Source organism: Budorcas taxicolor, chromosome 6 (assembly GCF_023091745.1).
Source record: "Budorcas taxicolor isolate Tak-1 chromosome 6, Takin1.1, whole genome shotgun sequence".
Lineage (NCBI taxonomy): Eukaryota > Metazoa > Chordata > Mammalia > Artiodactyla > Bovidae > Budorcas > Budorcas taxicolor.
In genome coordinates this window covers 105,458,373-105,477,544 of record NC_068915.1, presented here as the reverse complement: position 1 = coordinate 105,477,544, position 19,172 = coordinate 105,458,373, and the positions used below count along the sequence as shown (strand labels likewise).

The 19,172-nt window shown below is 41.8% G+C and overlaps 1 protein-coding gene across 1 annotated transcript in view; it reads left to right on the top strand.

Moving 5' to 3' along the window:
• CLNK (cytokine dependent hematopoietic cell linker) overlaps nt 1-19,172 on the top strand; it is a 191,943-nt gene that overhangs the window by 142,929 nt on the left and 29,842 nt on the right. Inside the window, exons 12-14 of the mRNA XM_052641789.1 lie at nt 6,168-6,195; nt 14,031-14,049; nt 16,233-16,314. Of these exons, the coding sequence (XP_052497749.1) occupies nt 6,168-6,195; nt 14,031-14,049; nt 16,233-16,314 (129 nt within the window). The remainder of the gene's footprint in view (nt 1-6,167; nt 6,196-14,030; nt 14,050-16,232; nt 16,315-19,172) is intronic.

The window sequence follows — 19,172 nt, the reverse complement described above, 5'->3', positions numbered from 1 at the left end:
CTCCAGTAAACTGTTTTCTATATAGCAGTGTGTATATGTCAACCCCAGTCTCCCAGTGCATTCTTCCTCCTCTTTCCTCTCTACTAATCATAAAATTGTTTTCTACATCTGTGGCTCTATTTCTGTTTTGTAAATAAGTTCATTTGTACCATCATTTTAGATTCCACATAGAAATGGTATCATAGGATACTTGTCCTTCTCTGAATGACTTACTTCACTCAGAATGACAGTCTCTAGGTCCATCCACGTTGCTGCAAACGGCACGATTTCATTCCTTTTTGTGGCTGAGTAATATCCCACTGTATATATGTACCTCTTTATACATTCTGCTGTTGATGGACTTTTAGGTTGCTTGGCTATTGTAAGTAGTGCTACAATAAATATCAGGGTACTTGTATCTTTTTCAATTATGGTTTTCTCTGCGTTTATGTCCAGGAGTTGGATTGCTGGGTCTATTTTTAGATTTTTAAGGCACCTCCACGCTGTTCTCCATAGTGGTTGTACCAATTTACATTCCCACCAACAAGATAGAAGGGTTCCCTTTTCTCCACACCCACTTCAGCATTTATTGTTTGTAGATTTTTTGATTACGGCCATTCTGACTGGTGTGGGGTGACACCCTGTACTTTTAAGTTGCATTTCTCTAACGGCCATTCTGACTGGTGTGGGGTGACACCCTATACTTTTAAGTTGCATTTCTCTAATAATTAGTGACATTGAGTATCTTTTCACATGCTCTTTGGCCATCCATATGTCTTCTTTGGAGAAATGTCTCTTTAGATCTTCTGCCCACTCTTTGGATTTTTGTTATTGTTGTTGTTGTTATTGAGCTGCATGAGTTGTTTGTATGTTTTGGAGATTAATCCAGCTCCTAAAGTAATGAAAATAAAAACAAAAATAAACAAATGGGACCTAATTAAACTTAAAAGCTTTTGCACAGCAAAGGAAACCATAAACAAAATGAAAAGACAACCCACAGAACGAGAGAAAATATTTGCAAAAGAAATGACCGAGAGCCTTGCTTTAGGAAGAGAGCTTTGGATTTATTTATAGCTGTGCCCAGCTATGTCATCAGACAGCCATTGCTAATGACCACATGGGAAAGACCACGTGAGGCTGTTGTGAGGTTCACTTTATCTGAAAACAGAAGGAAGGCTGCAGATCTGAGTGTCTTTGGCCAGCGCAGGCTCTCTGCCTTCCTGACAGCTGCTCCCTGGGTCCCGTGGGCTGAATCACCCTCTGGAGTGACTGTGTTTACATCTGGGGATCAACTGCCCAGTGAAGGCAGCCAACAGCTGCAGCCCTTCCAGTTGGCCTTGCTCACCCCAGGTGGTGGGGCAGTCCTGGGTCTGTGTTTCAAGCCCCCCTGGGTCTCTGCTTGCTCTGCCCTTCTCTGCCAGGCGCACTGTAGTCCATGGAGTCACAAAGAGTTGGACACTGAACAACAACAACAACAAATTTGGCTTCACAAAACGATCGCTGAACTAGAGCCCTTCAGTTCAGGAAAATGCCATTTAGATCAGTCATTGACAGCCCGAAGCCAGGCGGGAACACTGAAGTTTGGAGAATGCTGGTTAGACATTCTCAACCACTTGTGGGTCATCATTATGATTTTTGCAATACCCATGTGCTTCATAGCTTTTGCTCAGCTCTCTCTCTTTTTTTTAATTTAAATAGATGTATTTAAAAGGGAAACATAGCTCTACCGTAAGTAACCACAACACAGTTTCTGAGCAAAACTTTCAGTCTGGAGGAGGTTTTTTCTGTTAAAGGGGAAGGAAAATGATGTTAGAGTGATGTTCAAGATATATGGGCTTTCCTGGTGGCTCAGATGGTAAAGAATCTGCCTGCAACACAGAAGACCTGGGTTCGATCCCTGGGTCAGTAAGATCCCCTGGAGGAGGGCATGGCAACCCACTCCAGTATTCTTGCCTGGAGCATCCCATGTACACAGGAGCCTGGCAGGCTACAGTCCATGGGGTTGCAAACAGTTGGACATGACTGAGCAACACTTTTAAGATATACTAACTGCTGAGTGGAAACTCTCTCCTTGATATAATTAGAAAGAGGAAAAGAAGAAAACTTTCCCACTCTGTATCCATTGTAATTTGAAAGCCATGATACCTGCACCAAATAAAAATCAGCGTGAGAAGTCAGGAGCATAATCATTGCTTGCTGCAGCTCTAGCTGTACATGGGCCACTTTGGAGTCCTCACCATTCTGCAAAAAGCAATGCTTCAGTCCGCAGTTTTCTGATAAGGACACAGAACTGCAGACTGGTCATTGAGCTCTGAAATTTCCTTTAAGCTTCAGCCAACTCAGTGGCCCAAGGTGCAGGGTTCAGCCAAAATATAATTTAAATAATGTGTGTGCTACTTTTCAAAAATTTACTTTTAATTGGAAGATAATTGCTTTGCAATGTTGTGTTGGTTTCTGCCATGTGAGTGTGAGTGTGTTTGTCACTCAGTCGTGTCCAACTCTTTGCAACCCCATGGACTGTAGCCCACCAGGCTCCTCTGTCCATGAGATTCTTCAGGCAAGAATACTAGAGTCAGTTGCCATTTCTTCCTCCAGAGGATCTTCCCAGCTAGGAATCAAACCCAGGTCTCCCGCATTGCAGGCAGATTCTTTACTGTCTGAGCCACCAGGGACAACGTGAATATATGTCCCTTCCTTCTTAAACCTCCCTCCCAACCTCTATTCCATCCCACCCCTCTAGGTCTGCCACAGAGCCCTGGGTTGAGCTCCGTGTGTTGAACACAGCAACTTCCCATGAGCTATCTATTTTACACGTGGCAATGTTTATGTTTCAATGCTACCCTCGTCCCACCCTCTCCTTCCATCGCTGTATCCGCAAGTTTGATCTCTGTCTGTGTCTCTATTCCTGCCCTGCAAATAGGTTCATCAGTACCGTTTTTCTAGATTCCATATATATGCTTTAATATGCGATATTTGTTTTTCTCTTCTGACTTTCTTCACTCTATATAATGACAGATGAATGGATAAAGAAGTTGTAGTACATATATACAATGGAAGTGTGTGACATTTTTATCAACAAAGCACTCATTTGCCTAACTATGGTTTTCTCTCTTCAACCTTGCTGACACCACATCAGCTCAGGCAATCTTAGTATGTGTGTTCTGATGATTTGGGAGATGGAAAAAAAAAAAATCCTTATACATATTGAGAAACCATAAAGAGAGAGAAAGTATGTATTATAAAGAAGATACGTGAATTCACATTCATGAATGGAAACTATGTATTTTAAAGTGTGAACTTTAATTATTGTTATAGTTTTACAATATAGATATATAATGATAGGTATTGCCTATAATGATATAATCTATCATTATGGATATTGCCTTTGAGGAAAACTGGGTTAAGGGCACATGGGATATTTCTGTATGATTCCCTACCACTGTGTGAGAACTACAATTATGTCAGAATTAAAAGTTTAAGTTAGAAGGGTGTGACTGTTAAAAGTTTCTTGCAGAAGTAAGGTGTTCTTCTTCTCCGAATAGCTTTCACATGTATTATCTCATGAGAACCTTAACCAACCCTTTTCATTTCTGTCTCCATTTACCCATTTCACAGGTGGGAAAATGAAGCTTCAGAGAGGAAACTTTACGTATTGAGTGTGATGGAGCTCAGAGATAAAAGAGCAAGGACTCAAATACAATTCATTTGAAACTAAGCCAGAAACGAAGAGAGGTTCAAGGACTATTTTTACATTAAAAATAGTGTTATCCTCAAATACACAATGAGCACCAGTTATGCACAGGAAAGAGTGTGCAAAACTTATATTGTGTAGTCAAGGACCATGTTTTATTTATTGACCATCTCCAGCAGCCAACCATGGGACAATTTGTGAGTGGAAAGATGCTCTCAGACAGGCAGGTTGGGGCTAGTGGGGGAGGCCAGAGTACCCCCCACCTTCCCTGCTCCTCCATTCTGTCACTTTGTGCGGGTCTCTCTGTCTTCATAAATCTCATTGAAAGGACTCCCAGAAAGCCCACTACCTTCATTTCACATGTGAGGGGGGCAACCAACTCGTGGGGGTCTTGTCACCACAGGCATTTCAATGCCCAAGGATGTTTGTTGCTCCAAGAGAGGACATCTTACATCCTAAGTGGATTCTCACTTAAAAATCCAGGTTTTGAAAGTTACCAGTTTCAAAGGCCAATTTTCCCAAAGTCTTAAATTTCCATCTATAAATATGTGCTGTGCTAAGTTGCTTCAGTCGTATCCAACTTTTTGCGACCCCATGGACTGGAGCCCACCAGCCTCCTCTGTCCATGGGATTTTCCAGGCAAGAATACTGGAGTGGGTTGCTATTTCCTTCTCCATCTAAAAATATATTGCTCCATTTACAAATGGAGTGCTTTTATCTAAACAGAAAGACAATCCCTCTGCCTGTCACATTACTTAGTTTAAAACGTAAGACCTTGAGGAACACAGTTAAATATCCTTAAATTTTTGAAACGCTTTTATTCGCTTCATGTAATTGATTTTTTAAGTACTTCAAATGCTGACAGAGCAGGTTTAAACCCTAACAAGCCAAACTTTAACATTTCATTTTTATAAATCTAATAAAGTGAATGTATAATTACAGAAAAATTCGAGTCATCTTAAAAAGTTGGAATGGTTTAGAAATGAAGTTGAACATAGCTTGACTCTTATTAACTTAAAATCGCAAGTCTAAAAGCAATTACCCGTTTTAAATTGAAGCCACATGGCCGATCTGTCAGTATTTCTAAGATGCCAGAGTTTCTCAAACATTAAAAACACTGAGATTGGCCTCATTTTAACCCCAAACAAATTAATACTTTGGGTGTCTGTTCTACTTTATTACTTCTATTCACACCTCTTTATCTTCCACTTGCCCTGTTAAGAGGGAGAGGCAGGGTACAGATGCATCATCTGAGACGGGCTGATGAAACAGGTTAAAAAAGCATGGGACCTCGGCATACTCGCCTCTTGCTTGGCGATCTAAGACCAGGGTATAGCTTCTGAGCACTGTGTGCTGCACCGTCGTACCTGACACACACAGACCTTTATCACCCCAGCTCCACAGCCTTAAACTGGGATTGGTGTCGCAGCCTTAATCTCTCAACACCTCTTCTGTCCCAGTCTTCTCACAGACGGAGGTGGACAGAGGTACGCATCACCCCACCTCCCTTCATAGCCGCATCTTCTGGTTTTGCCCACATTCTCACAAGAGTGCCCACTGGATGCCCAACATTTTCCTTCTTATCTCCAGCAATGCTCACAATGAGGCTTCCCTGGTGGCTCCTTGGTAGAGAATCTGCCCGCAGATGCAGGTGACCTGGGTTCCACCCTGGGGTCGGGAAGATACCCTGGAGAAGGAAATGGCTACCCACTCCAGTACTCTTCCCTGGGAAATCCCACAGACAGAGGAGCCTGGTAGGCTACACTCTATTGGGTGGCAAAAAGTTGGACACAGCTGAGTGACTAAACAATAACAACAATTTTCACAATAAGCCTCTAGGATAAATATCCTTGTGGCCACTTTCAGATGAGAAATGATGAGGTTTAGAGAAGCTAATGAACTCAACTGTCAATATAAATGGATGGCTTTGGGTTTCTTCTGAGACCATCCAATGGGCCAAAGTCCACTTTATCAAAGTCCCTCTCAAATTCTTCTCCTACCATTCAGTTTCATGTTCTTTCTTGTCTCAGATCTCCTCTCATTTTCAGCATCCTTTCTCTCACACAGGCCTTCCTGGACCACAGCTTCACACCTAAAATTCTTTATACAGCCTCAAAGTTAAAAGAAAAAGGTGGGGGGAGTTTTAAAATCAAGGTAATAATAGCAGGTCCTTCTGTGCTAATGAAATTTGACATGGAAAACCAAATGTCACTAGGAATGATGATGTTATTTAAATTCTTCTAAAATGAGAGGCAAGTTTATTCATGTCCTTTCCGTCACCACCTTTTATATTGGCTCATAACTTCTTCTGCTTAGAAAATTATGAGAAAAATAACCTGGCTTTAATTTTATAGAACAGTGATAAATATCACACTGGACTATGGGCTATTAATTTGGCAATGAAAATGTAATCAAAGAGCTTTAAGGGCTCAGAATGATTTTATCTTGATCATTATGAACTGTATTTTATGTAACATCATATTTCTTTCCCTTACAGACAGATAAGCTTAAAGAACTTAAGTGAGGTAAGTAGCAATTCTGTCCTAGGGAACAAAAAAGGGAATTTTTTTTTTGCATTAACTGTGATGGGCAAGATGCTTAATTATCATAACAGCTATGCTCAATATGTATTAATAGTCTATTCTTTTTAATTACTTTTAATTGGAGGCTGCAGTCCATGGGGTCACTAAGAATCAGACACGACTGAGTGACTGAACTGAACTGAATTGCTTTACAATGTTGTATTGGTTTTTGCAATGTAAACAATGTAAACTAGCAGTGAATATACATATATCCCCTCCCTCTTGAGCTTTCCTCCCTTCCCAGATCCAATCCCACCCTCTAGGTGGTCACAGAGCACCAGGGGAGCTTCCTGAGCTATATAACAACTTCCCACTAGCTGTCTGTTTTATACAATTATAACATACCCTATTTTAAAGGTGATAAAACTAAAGCAAAACAAGGTAAGCCTGAGATTTTAAAATGAAATTCTTATTTGCCACCACATTCAGTGTTTATTGGAAGACATGACGTCTCCACCAATGACTTCCATTCCTCAGCATTTCAGAAGTATATGTTGGAAATTGTGATACACTTTCCTGATTATTAGTTGCTCACAAGAAAGACAGGAGTGCAAGGAGTATATAGGAGATACAGAGTCACACAGACCTGATTTAGAATCCCACTCCGCCACCAACGACTTTGTGAACTTGAGCAAACTCTCCTGCCCTCACCCCACTCCTGTTCTGTTCTGTTTTCCCAACGAAAAAATAGAGTTAGGTATCCTCAACTTGGCAAAGTCAAAGTCAGTCAAAGTTAGCGCATAAATGTCCAGGTGAGCAGTAGAGGCTCCCTAAGTGGCATGAAGGTCAGGTCAGAGGGAGCTATCTTAGAGTCCCTTAGATACTGACTTCTTTAAGCCCCAAAGAAGAAGGTCTTTAAGCCAGTGGTAGGCCCTCATTTCACTCCCCACTGGCCTCCTAAGGGATTTGGTTCTTATCTTAATATTTAACCTATGCCTTTACATATAGAACTTGGAGGTTGATCCCCTTCTTTCATTCTTTTGATGTCAAAAACTTGGCCTCCATGCACTGAAGCTGAATGGAATCTCAGAGACAGAGTTTTGGGTGAAGCAGAAAGGAATAGCTTTATTGCTTTGCCAGGCAAAGGCTGTCAAAATGGGTTCCTGCCCCTGAAAGCTGTGTGTCACCACTAGAGGATATGGTGAGGAGTTTTTTATAGCAATAGTTCAAGGGTGAGTTTGCTGATAAGATTAGCGTGTGTGCAGGGCCTACGCTCGTCTAATCTGGCTCCAAGTGGTCCCCTGATGAGTTTCTACGGTTCCTGAGGTCATCAAACTGTGACCTCTCTCTGGAATGAAGAACTGTATCAGGTAGTTAACATTTTCACTTATTGGGGGTTTTAGTAATACTTCAGAAGACCATCCGCAAGAAAAAGAAATGCAAAGAGGAAAAATGGTTGTCTGAGGAGGCCTTACAAGCAGCCATGAAAAGAAGGGCAGGGAAAGGCAAAGGAGAAAAGGAAAGATATACCCATGTCAATGCTGAGTTCCAGAGAATAGCAAGGAGAGATAAGAAAGCCTTCCTCAGTGATCATTGCAAAGAAATAGAGGAAAATAATAGAATGGGAAAGACTAGAGATCTCTTCAAGAAAATTAGAGACACCAAGAGAACATTTCATGCAAAGATAGGCTCAATAAAGGACAGAAATGGACCTAACAGAAGCAAAAGATATTAAGAAGAGGTAGCAAGAATGCACAGAACTATACAAAAAAGATCTTCATGACCCAGATAATCACAATGGTGTGATCACTCACCTAGAACCAGACATCCTGGAATGCGAAGTCAAGTGGGCCTTAGGAAGCATTACTACAAACAAAGCTAGTGGAGGTGATGGAATTCCAGTTGAGCTATTTCAAATCCTGAAAGATGATGCTGTGAAAGTGCTGCACTCAATATGCCAGCAAATTTGGAAAACTCAGCAGTGGCCACAGGACTGGAAAAGGTCAGTTTTCATTCCAATCCCAAAGAAAGGCAATGCCAAAGAATGCTCAAACTACCACACAATTGCACTCATCTCACACACTAGCAAAGTAATGCTCAAAATTCTCCAAGCCAGGCTTCAACAGTATGTGAACCGTGAACTTTCAGATGTTCAAGCTGGCTTTACAAAAGGCAGAGGACAAGAGATCAAATTGCCAACATCCACTGGATCATGGAAAAAGCAAGAGAGTTCCAGAAAAACATCTACTTCTGCTTTATAGACTATGCCAAAGCCTTTGACTGTTCAGTTCAGTTCAGTTCAGTTCAGTTCAGTTCAGTCGCTCAGTCATGTCCGACTCTTTGCGACCCTATGAATCGCAGCACGCCAGGCCTCCCTGTTCATCACCATCTCCCGAAGTTCACTCAGACTCACGTCCATCGAGTCCGTGATGCCATCCAGCCATCTCATCCTCGGTCGTCCCCTTCTCCTCCTGCCCCCAATCCCTCCCAGCATCAGAGTCTTTTCCAATGAGTCAACCCTTCTCGTGAGGTGGCCAAAGTACTGGAGTTTCAGCGTTAGCATCATTCCTTCCAAAGAAATCCCAGGGTTGATCTCCTTCAGAATGGACTGGTTGGATCTCCTTGCAGTCCAAGGGACTCTCAAGATTCTTCTCCAACACCACAGTTCAAAAGCATCAATTCTTCGGCGCTCAGCCTTCTTCACAGTGGATCACAACAAACTGTGGAAAATTCTTAAAGAGAAGGGAATACCAGATCACCTGACCTGCCTTCTGAGAATCTGTATGCAGGTTAGGAAGCAACAGTTAGAACTGGACATGGAACAACAGACTGGTTCCAAATTGGGAAAGGAATATGTCAAGGCTGTATATTGTCACCCTGCTTATTTAACTTATATGCAGAAACGCTGAGCTGGAAGCACAAGCTGGAATCAAGATTATTGGGAGAAATATCAATAATCTCAGATATGCAGATGACACCACACTTACAGGAGAAAGCAAAGAACAACTAAATAGCCTCTTGATGAAAGTGAAAGAGGAGAGTGAAAAAGTTGGCTTAAAACTCAACATTCAGAAAATGAAGATCATGGCATCTGGTCCCATCACTTCATGGGAAATAGATGGGGAAACAGTGGAAACAGTGTCAGACTTTATTTTGGGGGGGGGGGCCCAAAATCACTGCAGATGGTGGCTGCAGCCATGAAATGAAAAGACGCTTGCTTCTTGGAATAAAAGTTATGACCAACCTAGACAGCATATTCAAAAGCAGAGACATTGCCTACAAAGGTCCGTCTAGTCAAAGCTATGGTTTTTCTAGTAGCCATGTATGGATGTGAGAGTTGGACTATAAAGAAAGCTGAGCGCCGAAGAATTGATGCTTTCAAACTGTGGTGTTGGAGACGACTCTTGAGAGTCACTTGGACTGTAAGGAGATCCAACCAGTCCATCGTAAAGGAAATCAGGACAGGGAGTCCTGGCGTGCTGCAGTCCATGGGGTCGCAAAGAGTCTGAGGGACAGGACTGAGCAACTGAACTGATATTGATATAGAAGAGCTCAAAGATATTGTTATGTTTATCTCTTGAGGCAGAACCAGGACTCTGCCCCAAGACTGCACTATTGTTTCTTGGCTGCTCCTCCTTTGTCTCTGCATCCCCTCCCTTCCCTGATTAGCAACTATTTGAGTCTGCCATTTAGGACTCAGGGAAGGTCATGGAGTCTGGAGTCTGTTCCCTATAAAAACAAGGAACAGGGGTCACAGAAAGGCTTCTGTCCCTGGGAGCCCCACAGGTCCTGCTCAGGTTCATTTTCTCTCTATTTCTTTCTCCTTTCTTCCTTCTTTCTTTCCTTCCTTCCTTCCTTTCTTTCTAGTATCATGAGAATGTTAGAATTGAGTCACATTTCTAGCTTGCCCCTCAAGCAAGATAGTTATGACCTCCAATCCATAAGACAAGAATGTCAAGGAGGAGAACACATGACTGCTGCATGAGAGGTTATATTCAAGACTCCACTCCTTGCTTACCCTCTTTTGCAAGTTGTTGGACTCTCCAAGTGCCACCAGGAGGGAGAAAGTAGGGGTGGTCCTCTGCAGCTGAAGGAACTCACACATCTAAAGGGACTCCACCCTTCTCTTCCTGCAGATCGGCTAATGTGTCCCAAGTAGGCTGTCACTCAAGAAGACTATTATTCACCGCTCAGTATGAAAGGACAATAGGCCCACCAATCACGAACAAGAAGGAAATGGAAATGTCTGCCTTGGACAGCAGGGATCCTGCAGGACAGTTTATTTTTCTCGCAACTTTCAGTGGCATTCTGCTGGAAATTGATAACATCTAAAGAACAACAAGGCCTAGTGGAAGAACACATATTTCTTCTTTATCTCTTGCCAAGACACTTCCTCATTGCGCTTGCCAAAATACTTCCTCATTGTTTGAGAGTCAAGGTCATTTCTCTATTCCAAAAACCCATCTCACAGAACACATGCCATGCTTGTGTGTTAAATTCTTGCTTAAATTACATCTTGAGGACCAGAATTTATTCCGGCAGAAGTGATGTGCCACCTGCCACTGCCCCCCACCCCACAAAAAAAACAACTAAGAGAAAAAAAAAACGAGGGCTTCCCTGATGGCTCAGGCAGTAAAGAATCTGGCTGCAGTGCAGGAGACCAGTGTTTGATCCCTGAGCCAGGAAGATCCCCTGGAGAAGGAAATGGAAACCCACTCCTGGAGGATTCTTGCCTGGAGGATTCCATGGACAGAGGAGCCCGGCTGTTGCAAAGGTTGCAATGGACAGAGGAATCTGTGGGGTTGCAAAGAGTCAGACGCGACTGAATGACTAACACATACACATAAGAGCAAAATGAGCCTCAGAAAAGTGGCAAGAATTGCCAGCTGGCAGAAAGATGGAGCCAGTGCTGAAGCCTGAAGTCTCAATCTACTCTCCATGTCCATAGTTCTGCCCTAGGAAATATGCGACTCGCCTGAAATGAAAGAGTGAAAAAAAAAAGAAGAAAGAAACAGCTAAAAGGATGGGATGAGAAGAAGGTGAGAAATGAAAAAGAAGGCATTACTATTTAACTTGAATATGTTAATTTTCTAACAAAAAAATCTAGATTTCACTCTACCTTTTTCTATTTATTTTATTATTATTATTATTATTATTTTACCTTTTGCAATCCTCTTTAATGTCTGGCTGAACAGAGACAGCTGGATTCTTTTTTTTTTTCTTAACTTTATTTAAAATTGGAGTATAGTTGGTTATAGGGCTTCCCTTGTGGCTCAGCTGGTAAAGACTACACCTGCAATGTGGGAGATCTGCGTTCGAACCCTGGGTTGGGAAGATCTCCTGAAGAAGGGAAAGGCTACCCACTCCAGTATTCTGGCCTGGAGAATTCCATGGACTGTATAGTCCATGGAGTGGCAAGAAGTCAGCCATGACTGAGCAACTTTCACTTCATAGCTGACTTACAATATTGGGTTAGTTTCAGGTGTACAGCAAAGTGACTCAGTTATCCATACACATCCATCTGTTCTTTTTCAGATCCTTTTCCCATACAGGTTATTACAGAATATTAGGTAGAGTTCACTGTGCTATACAATAGGTCCTTAATGATTATCTGTCTTATATAGTCTAGTACTTCCCCACCACCACTTTGCCCTTTGGTCACCATAAGTTTGTTTTCTATATCTGTGAGTGTGTTTCTGTTTTGTACATAAGCTCATTTGTATCATTTTTTTTATATCCCACATATAAGTGATATTATTAATATTTATGTTTGGACCTAGAGATTATATTAAGTGAAGTCAGAGTAAAGAAAATCTCTCTCTACTTTTCTAATTGCATTTGATTTTAAATTCAGAGCCCTCAAGCAAAAAGTTGCCTGGGTCTCAATTAAATAAAACAAGGGTTCTCTCAGACAGATGGCTTCTCAGCTGTGTTTACAGCAAGGCTTTCCCTCTACTTTGACAAGCCTGAGAACCACAGCACAGAAGACTGTGCACTTTGAACTGCCTGGTTCAAAGTCCTGGAGAGGACTTGGTGTGGAGACTTCCAGACCACTCGTGAGAATCGGTTCATTCATTACCCTATTTATGTAGCCTATTGTTGTTGCTGCTCAGTCGCTCAGTCGTCCAGCTCTTTGTGGCCCCATGGACAGCAGCACACCAGGCTTCCCTGTCCTTCACCATCGCCCGGAGCTTGCTCAAACTCATGTCCATTGAGCCGGTGATGTCATCCAACCATCTCATCCTCTGTCGTCCCCTTCTCCTTCTCTGTCGTCCGCTTCTCCTCCTGCCTTCAGTCTATAGTTTTGCCTTGATTTGCTGGCCATGAGGAAATGTATGTCCTCTTTTCAGAATCCTAGGGGACATACAATGCCTCTCTGAGATATTTGTTGATACAGGTTTCTTGTCTATGAAGCCAGTGTGAGTCAGAAGACCTGGGCTCCAGAGCCTGCTCAGTGACAAGATAATTCTGGGACTCTGGGCAAACGGCACCACCTCCTTGGACCTCATCTGCAATCTACCGGCTTTAACTTTTCACAGACCTCAGACCACTTTGAAAATTTGATGTAAAGTATGATAAACCTTTCCAACCCCAGAGGAAAATGCATGTATTTACAGAAGAAAAAAAAATTGAGTTTTAATTTCAGAAGGTTCATAAACCCCACTAGGCCATTCAAGAACCTCTTCCATCCCCCAGGTTAAGAAGCTCTTGTCCAAATGATATTTGTAGACCTCCTCAACTGCTGTAATGCATGAAATGGACTTTAGAGAATTATTTGCAGTTAAGTAAATACTTCAGCAAATACTGTACTTCTTGCAAGGCATTTTAATTCTTCAAGAGTATAATAGGACTCCAGGATGAAATCCAAATAAGCACATAGACTTTCATAATGAAGAATGATCAGGAATTCACTATTAAGGAAAGAAACAGAAAGAAAATGTTTGGAAAGAAAAATTGTTGCATTAAAAAGAATATTGTGAATATTTTCATGCTCATCTTTAAAAATAAAAATTCCAAAGCAGGTATAAAAGAAAATAACCGAATGGCAACCCACTCCAATACTCTTGCCTGGAAAATCCCATGGCCGGAGGAGCATTGTAGGCTACAGTCCGTGGGGTTGCAAAGAGTCGGACACAACTGAGCAACTCTACTTCATCACTTAACACAAACTCTATTAAAATGGTATCATCTCTCTTAAAATCCTGTTTTCTATAATACAACCACACACTCACACGCACACACTGCTTTTAAATATATCATAAGCCCCATTTTTATCCTGAAGTTTTTATGTAACTTTGAGACATTGATAAAATATAATTTTATGCCATACTGTATATAAATAATTGCAATGAACTTCTAATTTTGCAATAGTGAATATAGCACCAAAATTTATTTAATATGTCCCACTTAGAGGGTCATATAGACTGTTTCCACTGTTTTTATAAGTAATTATGTACTGGACATCTTTATACATGGAACTTGATCCAGATTTCAGGTTGTTGTCTTAGAAAAAGAAACTTATCAATGGAATTATTGGGATAAAAATGAGAGCATTTCTAAGGCTCCTAATAGCTATGGTTAAATTGGTTTCAAAAATAGTCAAAGCAATTTATAGTCCCATTAGCAGACTGTATATTTGCCTGTTACTTTGGAGTATAAAACACAGTATAAAATTTTTATTTTTGCCTAGTCTTTTGGAGGCATATTCACAGATTTTTAAAAGTCTATACTAACAGAAATGTTGCCCAAATTCTACTAACCAATACACACAGAGTATAATATAAAATTCTAGATCACTAAGAGTCACTCAATAATATTCTCTTTTTAATTCAATACAGGTACTTGGAACAGAGAAAGGTGAACTGTTTATATTTGTTTTCTTATTCTAACACCATTAGGCTAAGTCCTATTTCCAGGTTAATAGCATTAGTCTTTTTTTTAAAAAAGGATTGCTTGTTTCAGGCCTTAGGATATATGGGCACATGTGTGTGTACATGATGACATGATCCAGATGGATTCAGGAACTCAGAGTCTATTCAAGAGTCCTGTGATCTAAACAGCATGATTAAAATTGGGCATGGGGTAGAGTTCTTTCTTCAGCTACAGGCCAGTGACAAGGAGGCACGCTGTCACCCCCTAACATTTTGGAAGGATACTGCTAGCCTGCTGCTCCACAGAAGCTCTGGGTCTCTCCATCTTTGATGTCAGTCACTCACACACATGTCAGCCCTCATACGTGCACATGTACACATGTATACACACTGCTGGTGTCACTATTGTGGAAGCATGGAATTCAGTACTCACTTGCTAGCTGGGAGGATGCTAATCTGGTGATACCTTCACGCCCACCTTTGAGATACTGTTCACCATTCACTTAGAATGATGAGTTATGTCCAGAGCCGAAGGGCCTGAACTGTGGCCCAGAGTTAACACAGCCAGGCTCGTTTGACAAACCAACATTGGGTTAAGATTTCAGAGACTCAGCACCAGCTGTTTTGTTTTGGACAAGTTGCATTGCTTCTGTGAGTCCCAAGTCTTCTCATTTTACACTGAGGAAGTTACACTTGAGTGGGTCCTAACGAAGAGTTTCTGATGGAGGAGTAGGGGTCTGTTGGGAATACTAAATAATTTTAAACCCTAAAGGAAACTGTGCCTATTTCCTCAATAAAGCTCAGCATTCTAATTGAAACATTCAGGAGTTGTTGCCTCAGACTTCAGTGATTATCAATGCAGCAATGTAACATTGGCCAACTCACAGGGGTAGCTGTTGATGACCTGAAATGATTTTATGGGATGTGTGACCAGTGGACCAGTCACTGACTCCAATCACATTTTAAGTAATCACGGTCCTTCAATCAAAGGTGTCCAGATTGTAATCAACCTTGGACACAGCACAGAGGAACAACCAAAATTAAGACATGTCAGTGTTTATGCTTCCTTAACTTTATTACTTACAACTGCAACTAGAAGAGTGTTTTATGGGCTTTCCTATCATCGTTTTATTATTATGTGACCTTGGTAATTCTGGATGGCTGGTTAAAATCTATCCAGGATTAAAAGGAAATAAAAAGTGATAATACCAATGAAGTGAAAGTCGCTCAGTCATGTCTGACTCTTTGTGACCTCATGAACTATACAGTCCACAGAATTCTCCAGGCCAGAATACTGGAGTGGGTAGCCTTTCCCTCCTTCAGGGGATCTTCCCAACCCAGGGTTCAAATCCAGGTCTCCCACATTGCAGGTGGATTATTTACCAGCTGAGCCACAAGGAAAGCCCAAGAACACTGGAGTGGGTAACCCATCCCTTCTCCAGTGGATCTTCCTAACCAAAGAATCAAACCGGGGTCTCCTGCATTGCAGGCAGATTCTTTATCAACTGAGCTATCAGGGAAGCCCAGTAATACAAATGACATCCGTAATTACTAAATAAGTCCAGTTCCTATGGTTGGCACAACTTTTCAAAACTTGAAGATCAAAGATGAATAACTGAGAAAATGCATGTCTGGTGGGAACCAGGCAGGAACCACTGGTCTACACCAGAATCCTGGGAGCTCTCCTGCCTTATCACAGGAGACAGGAGAACTCAGGTGTGCATGGGCAAGCATCCAGCATCCCCATAACCTACATTTCTCTAAACAGTTCTTAAGTTCAACATGTTTGCTTATGTTTCTATGTAAAATTTCATCTGAATGCAGAATTCAACTTCAACCCACTTCCACTTCAAGCCTGTCCAATACCAAATGCCTTCTAATGCAATATTATATATTTGGTGGAAGTTTAAGAATGAGTTCTAGATTTAATATTTTTGAAAATATTGATTATTCAACATTAAAGCAATTTGTATAGCCTCAAGGACAAGCTACTCCCAGGACTCAGGGTTTTTCAGAATATATGGGTTACATTTTCCACTAACCACCAACAGCTCACTCTTAACAACAGAGATTACTTGGATGAAATTACAGCCATTTCAAAAGATCTCTAATGGCCCCCAATCATTTTCCTTTTACAACCTGACCAAATTCTGTGATGCCGTTACACAGTTCCTTATCACCAGATGAAGCCTGAAGTACCTCATCTGGCACAAAACCAAAGTCCTCAAGAGATTCCTCTTGCCATTGCCAGGTAAGGAGCCAGGAATTCCTGGCTGGGTCCCAGCTTGGGGATCAGCCCTGTGTTGCCTGGGATAATGACTCATGGGGTCTCCTGAAAAAGACTCTCTGGCCTTCGATAATGAAGCCCAGTGACAAGGTCCTAAGGAAACCAGTGAATCACAGTTGTTGTTGAAGTTAATAGGATTTAAATTGACCTTGGGGTAGAAGTCTTTTTTCAGCTACAGGCATTGTTCTTGACTTTATAAGTGGCTGATTGTGCATTAGAGACATTATTTGAAGACACGGGTATTCACTAGGTAGGATTAACTGGAATGGCAGCTAATCAACCTGGGAAGAAAAGTTGACATTTCTAACCAGTCTCAGTGGATGACTGCACAGAAGCTGACAGTCACTTTGGAACAGCACTTTATAAATGAGCAGGGGTTGAAAATGCCATTATCTGAGTAAATACTTGCCTGATTAGGTTATGGTGACAACTGTCATCCCAACAGAAAAGTCGAGGAGGCTAATAAGGCTGATGATTCATTGGCTGAGGTCACATTAGTAGTAGCTTCCTTAACATCCCGAGTCTCTAAAATTAGTCCTCCCAGGCCCTCCTGTCCGCAGTCTGGCCAGTGGCTCCAGCTCCGTCCAGGCCACTCTCCACGACTGCTAACGAAGGACATTTGCAAGGGCTATTCCTCTTCCTACAACACTTCCCTACCACCCCTCACATTTCCCTCTCTGCCATCTCCCTATTTGGGAAATTTCTCTTTGTTCAGTAGACCCCAGCTCAAAGCCACCCTGAATCCAGGAAGTAGTTCTTCCCCATTCCCCAGAGGGAATACATGAGGCCCAGGGAGGCTGGGTCCATTACTGCTGAAATCAAGTCCAGCTCCACTCTTCAGTAACCCATCGCATCTACACTGATTTGTGAAATTCAACTTCAATCCACTTTACTTCTGCATGTAGATGTGATGGGTTACTGAAGAGTGGAGCTGGACTTGATTTCAGCAGTAAGGGACTCGGCCTCCCTGGGCCTCATGTATTCCCTCTGGGGAATGGGGAAGAACTAACAAACCATGTGGCCTTGGGCATCATCTCTCATCTTCCATGTGAAGTTGAGAGCAGGGCCAGACCTATTCAACATGCCCACGCGCCCACTAACCACCAGCTCTCAATGCCATTGCCAGGCCCTGTGTGTCAGGGGCATTGTCTCCACCCTCTGTTCCCTTCCCCGCCATCACTTTCTTGTGCTATTTCACACCTTTGGTGACTTTGTTCTCACTCTTTGGTGTGTGGACCTTAGTTCTACAGCTTCATTCTCTTATTAGACTGTTTTCTGTTTAAGGCCCAATCTGACACAAAACCCTTGCCCATACAACACATAGATACCCTTTCTAATGTACTTGTTTAAAAGGAAACAAAAATCATCATATTATAGAGAAAAGATCATAAGATTTCAGTTGGACCCACATCTGCAGTAGTTGTTGTTTAGTGCAGCTTGGCTGCTTTTGTGTGTTTGTTTAATTAACTGAACAACATCTCCTGATTTGGGGGGCTTCCCTCATAGCTCGGTAAAGAATCTGCCTGCAATGCAGGAGACTTGGGTTCGATTCCTGGGTAGGGAAGATCCCCTGGAGGAGGAAATGGCAACCCCGTCCAGTATTCTTTGAATCCCATGGACAGAGGAGTCTGGCAGGCTACAGTCCATGGGGTTGCAAGAGTCGGACATGACTGAGTGACTTTCACTCACTTACTCCTGATTTTTCTTTCTCTCTTAAATGACTGCATCTTCTAAGGCTCCTTTTTCCCAAACTGACCTCTCAATATTGGTATTCCTCAGATCTTTCCGAGGATCTTTTTCCTCTTGGTAAGAGTGTAAGCAGTTTATCCATCCTCATGGTGTCAAATGTCAGCTCTGTATTGATCATTACTAAATCTCTGTCTTCTGCCAGACCCATGTCCAGTTAACCAGTGAGCAGTTTTCCTTGAATCAGTAACAGGCATCTCAAACTCAATGTTGGAAACTGAACTCCTGATTTATACTTTCATTTCCAGACCCACACTACCCTCTTACAAACTTTCTCACCTCAATAAATGGTATACTCTCTTTCCCATCTTCACTCTTCCCATCCTGTTTATTAACAGCCCCCTAAATTCTCAAATCTCAACTCATAACAGGTCTTGAATCTGTCCATTTCCCTAGCTCCCAGGAAAACTTGAGAACCAAACCAATTTTGTCTAGATTAAGTGACATTCTTTTTCTGTGCTCACCTCTATGGTGGTGTTTACCCCATATTGTGATTGTGGTATAATTATGTCTTCCCTTCAAAAACTAAACTGCTTCAGGGCAGAAGTCATGTCTTATTCATTCGCTATCTCCCAAAACATACAATGTACTTAGTAAGCACTCAATCAGTGTTTATAAAATGAAAGAATTATCATTTCTGTTTTAGTTCAGGTGCTTTTTCTTCTATTTTTATAAACTTTGTACTTGAAACCTAGAATATCTTCAGAGGATATTACTCTCCTCTCAATATTTTCTAAAAATCTTGAAAAATTAGGGCAGTGAAATTTTGCTATCCAAGATTTTTAAATTAATATAGTATATATAGTTGCTGAGTCCAGCCCAGCATTTTTGTAACCCTATGGACTGTAGCCCACCAGGCTCTCCTATTTCTCAGATTTCCCAGGCAAGAATACTGGAGTAGGTTGCCATTTCCTTCTTCAGAGGATCTTGCCGACCCAGGGATCAAACCTGTGTCTCCTGCATTGGCAGGAAGATTCTTTACCTCTGAGCCACCAAGGAAGCCGATAGCTCTATATATTTCTGACTGCACTGGGTCTCTGTTGCTGTGTGCGGGCTTTCTCTAGTTGCTGGAAGCG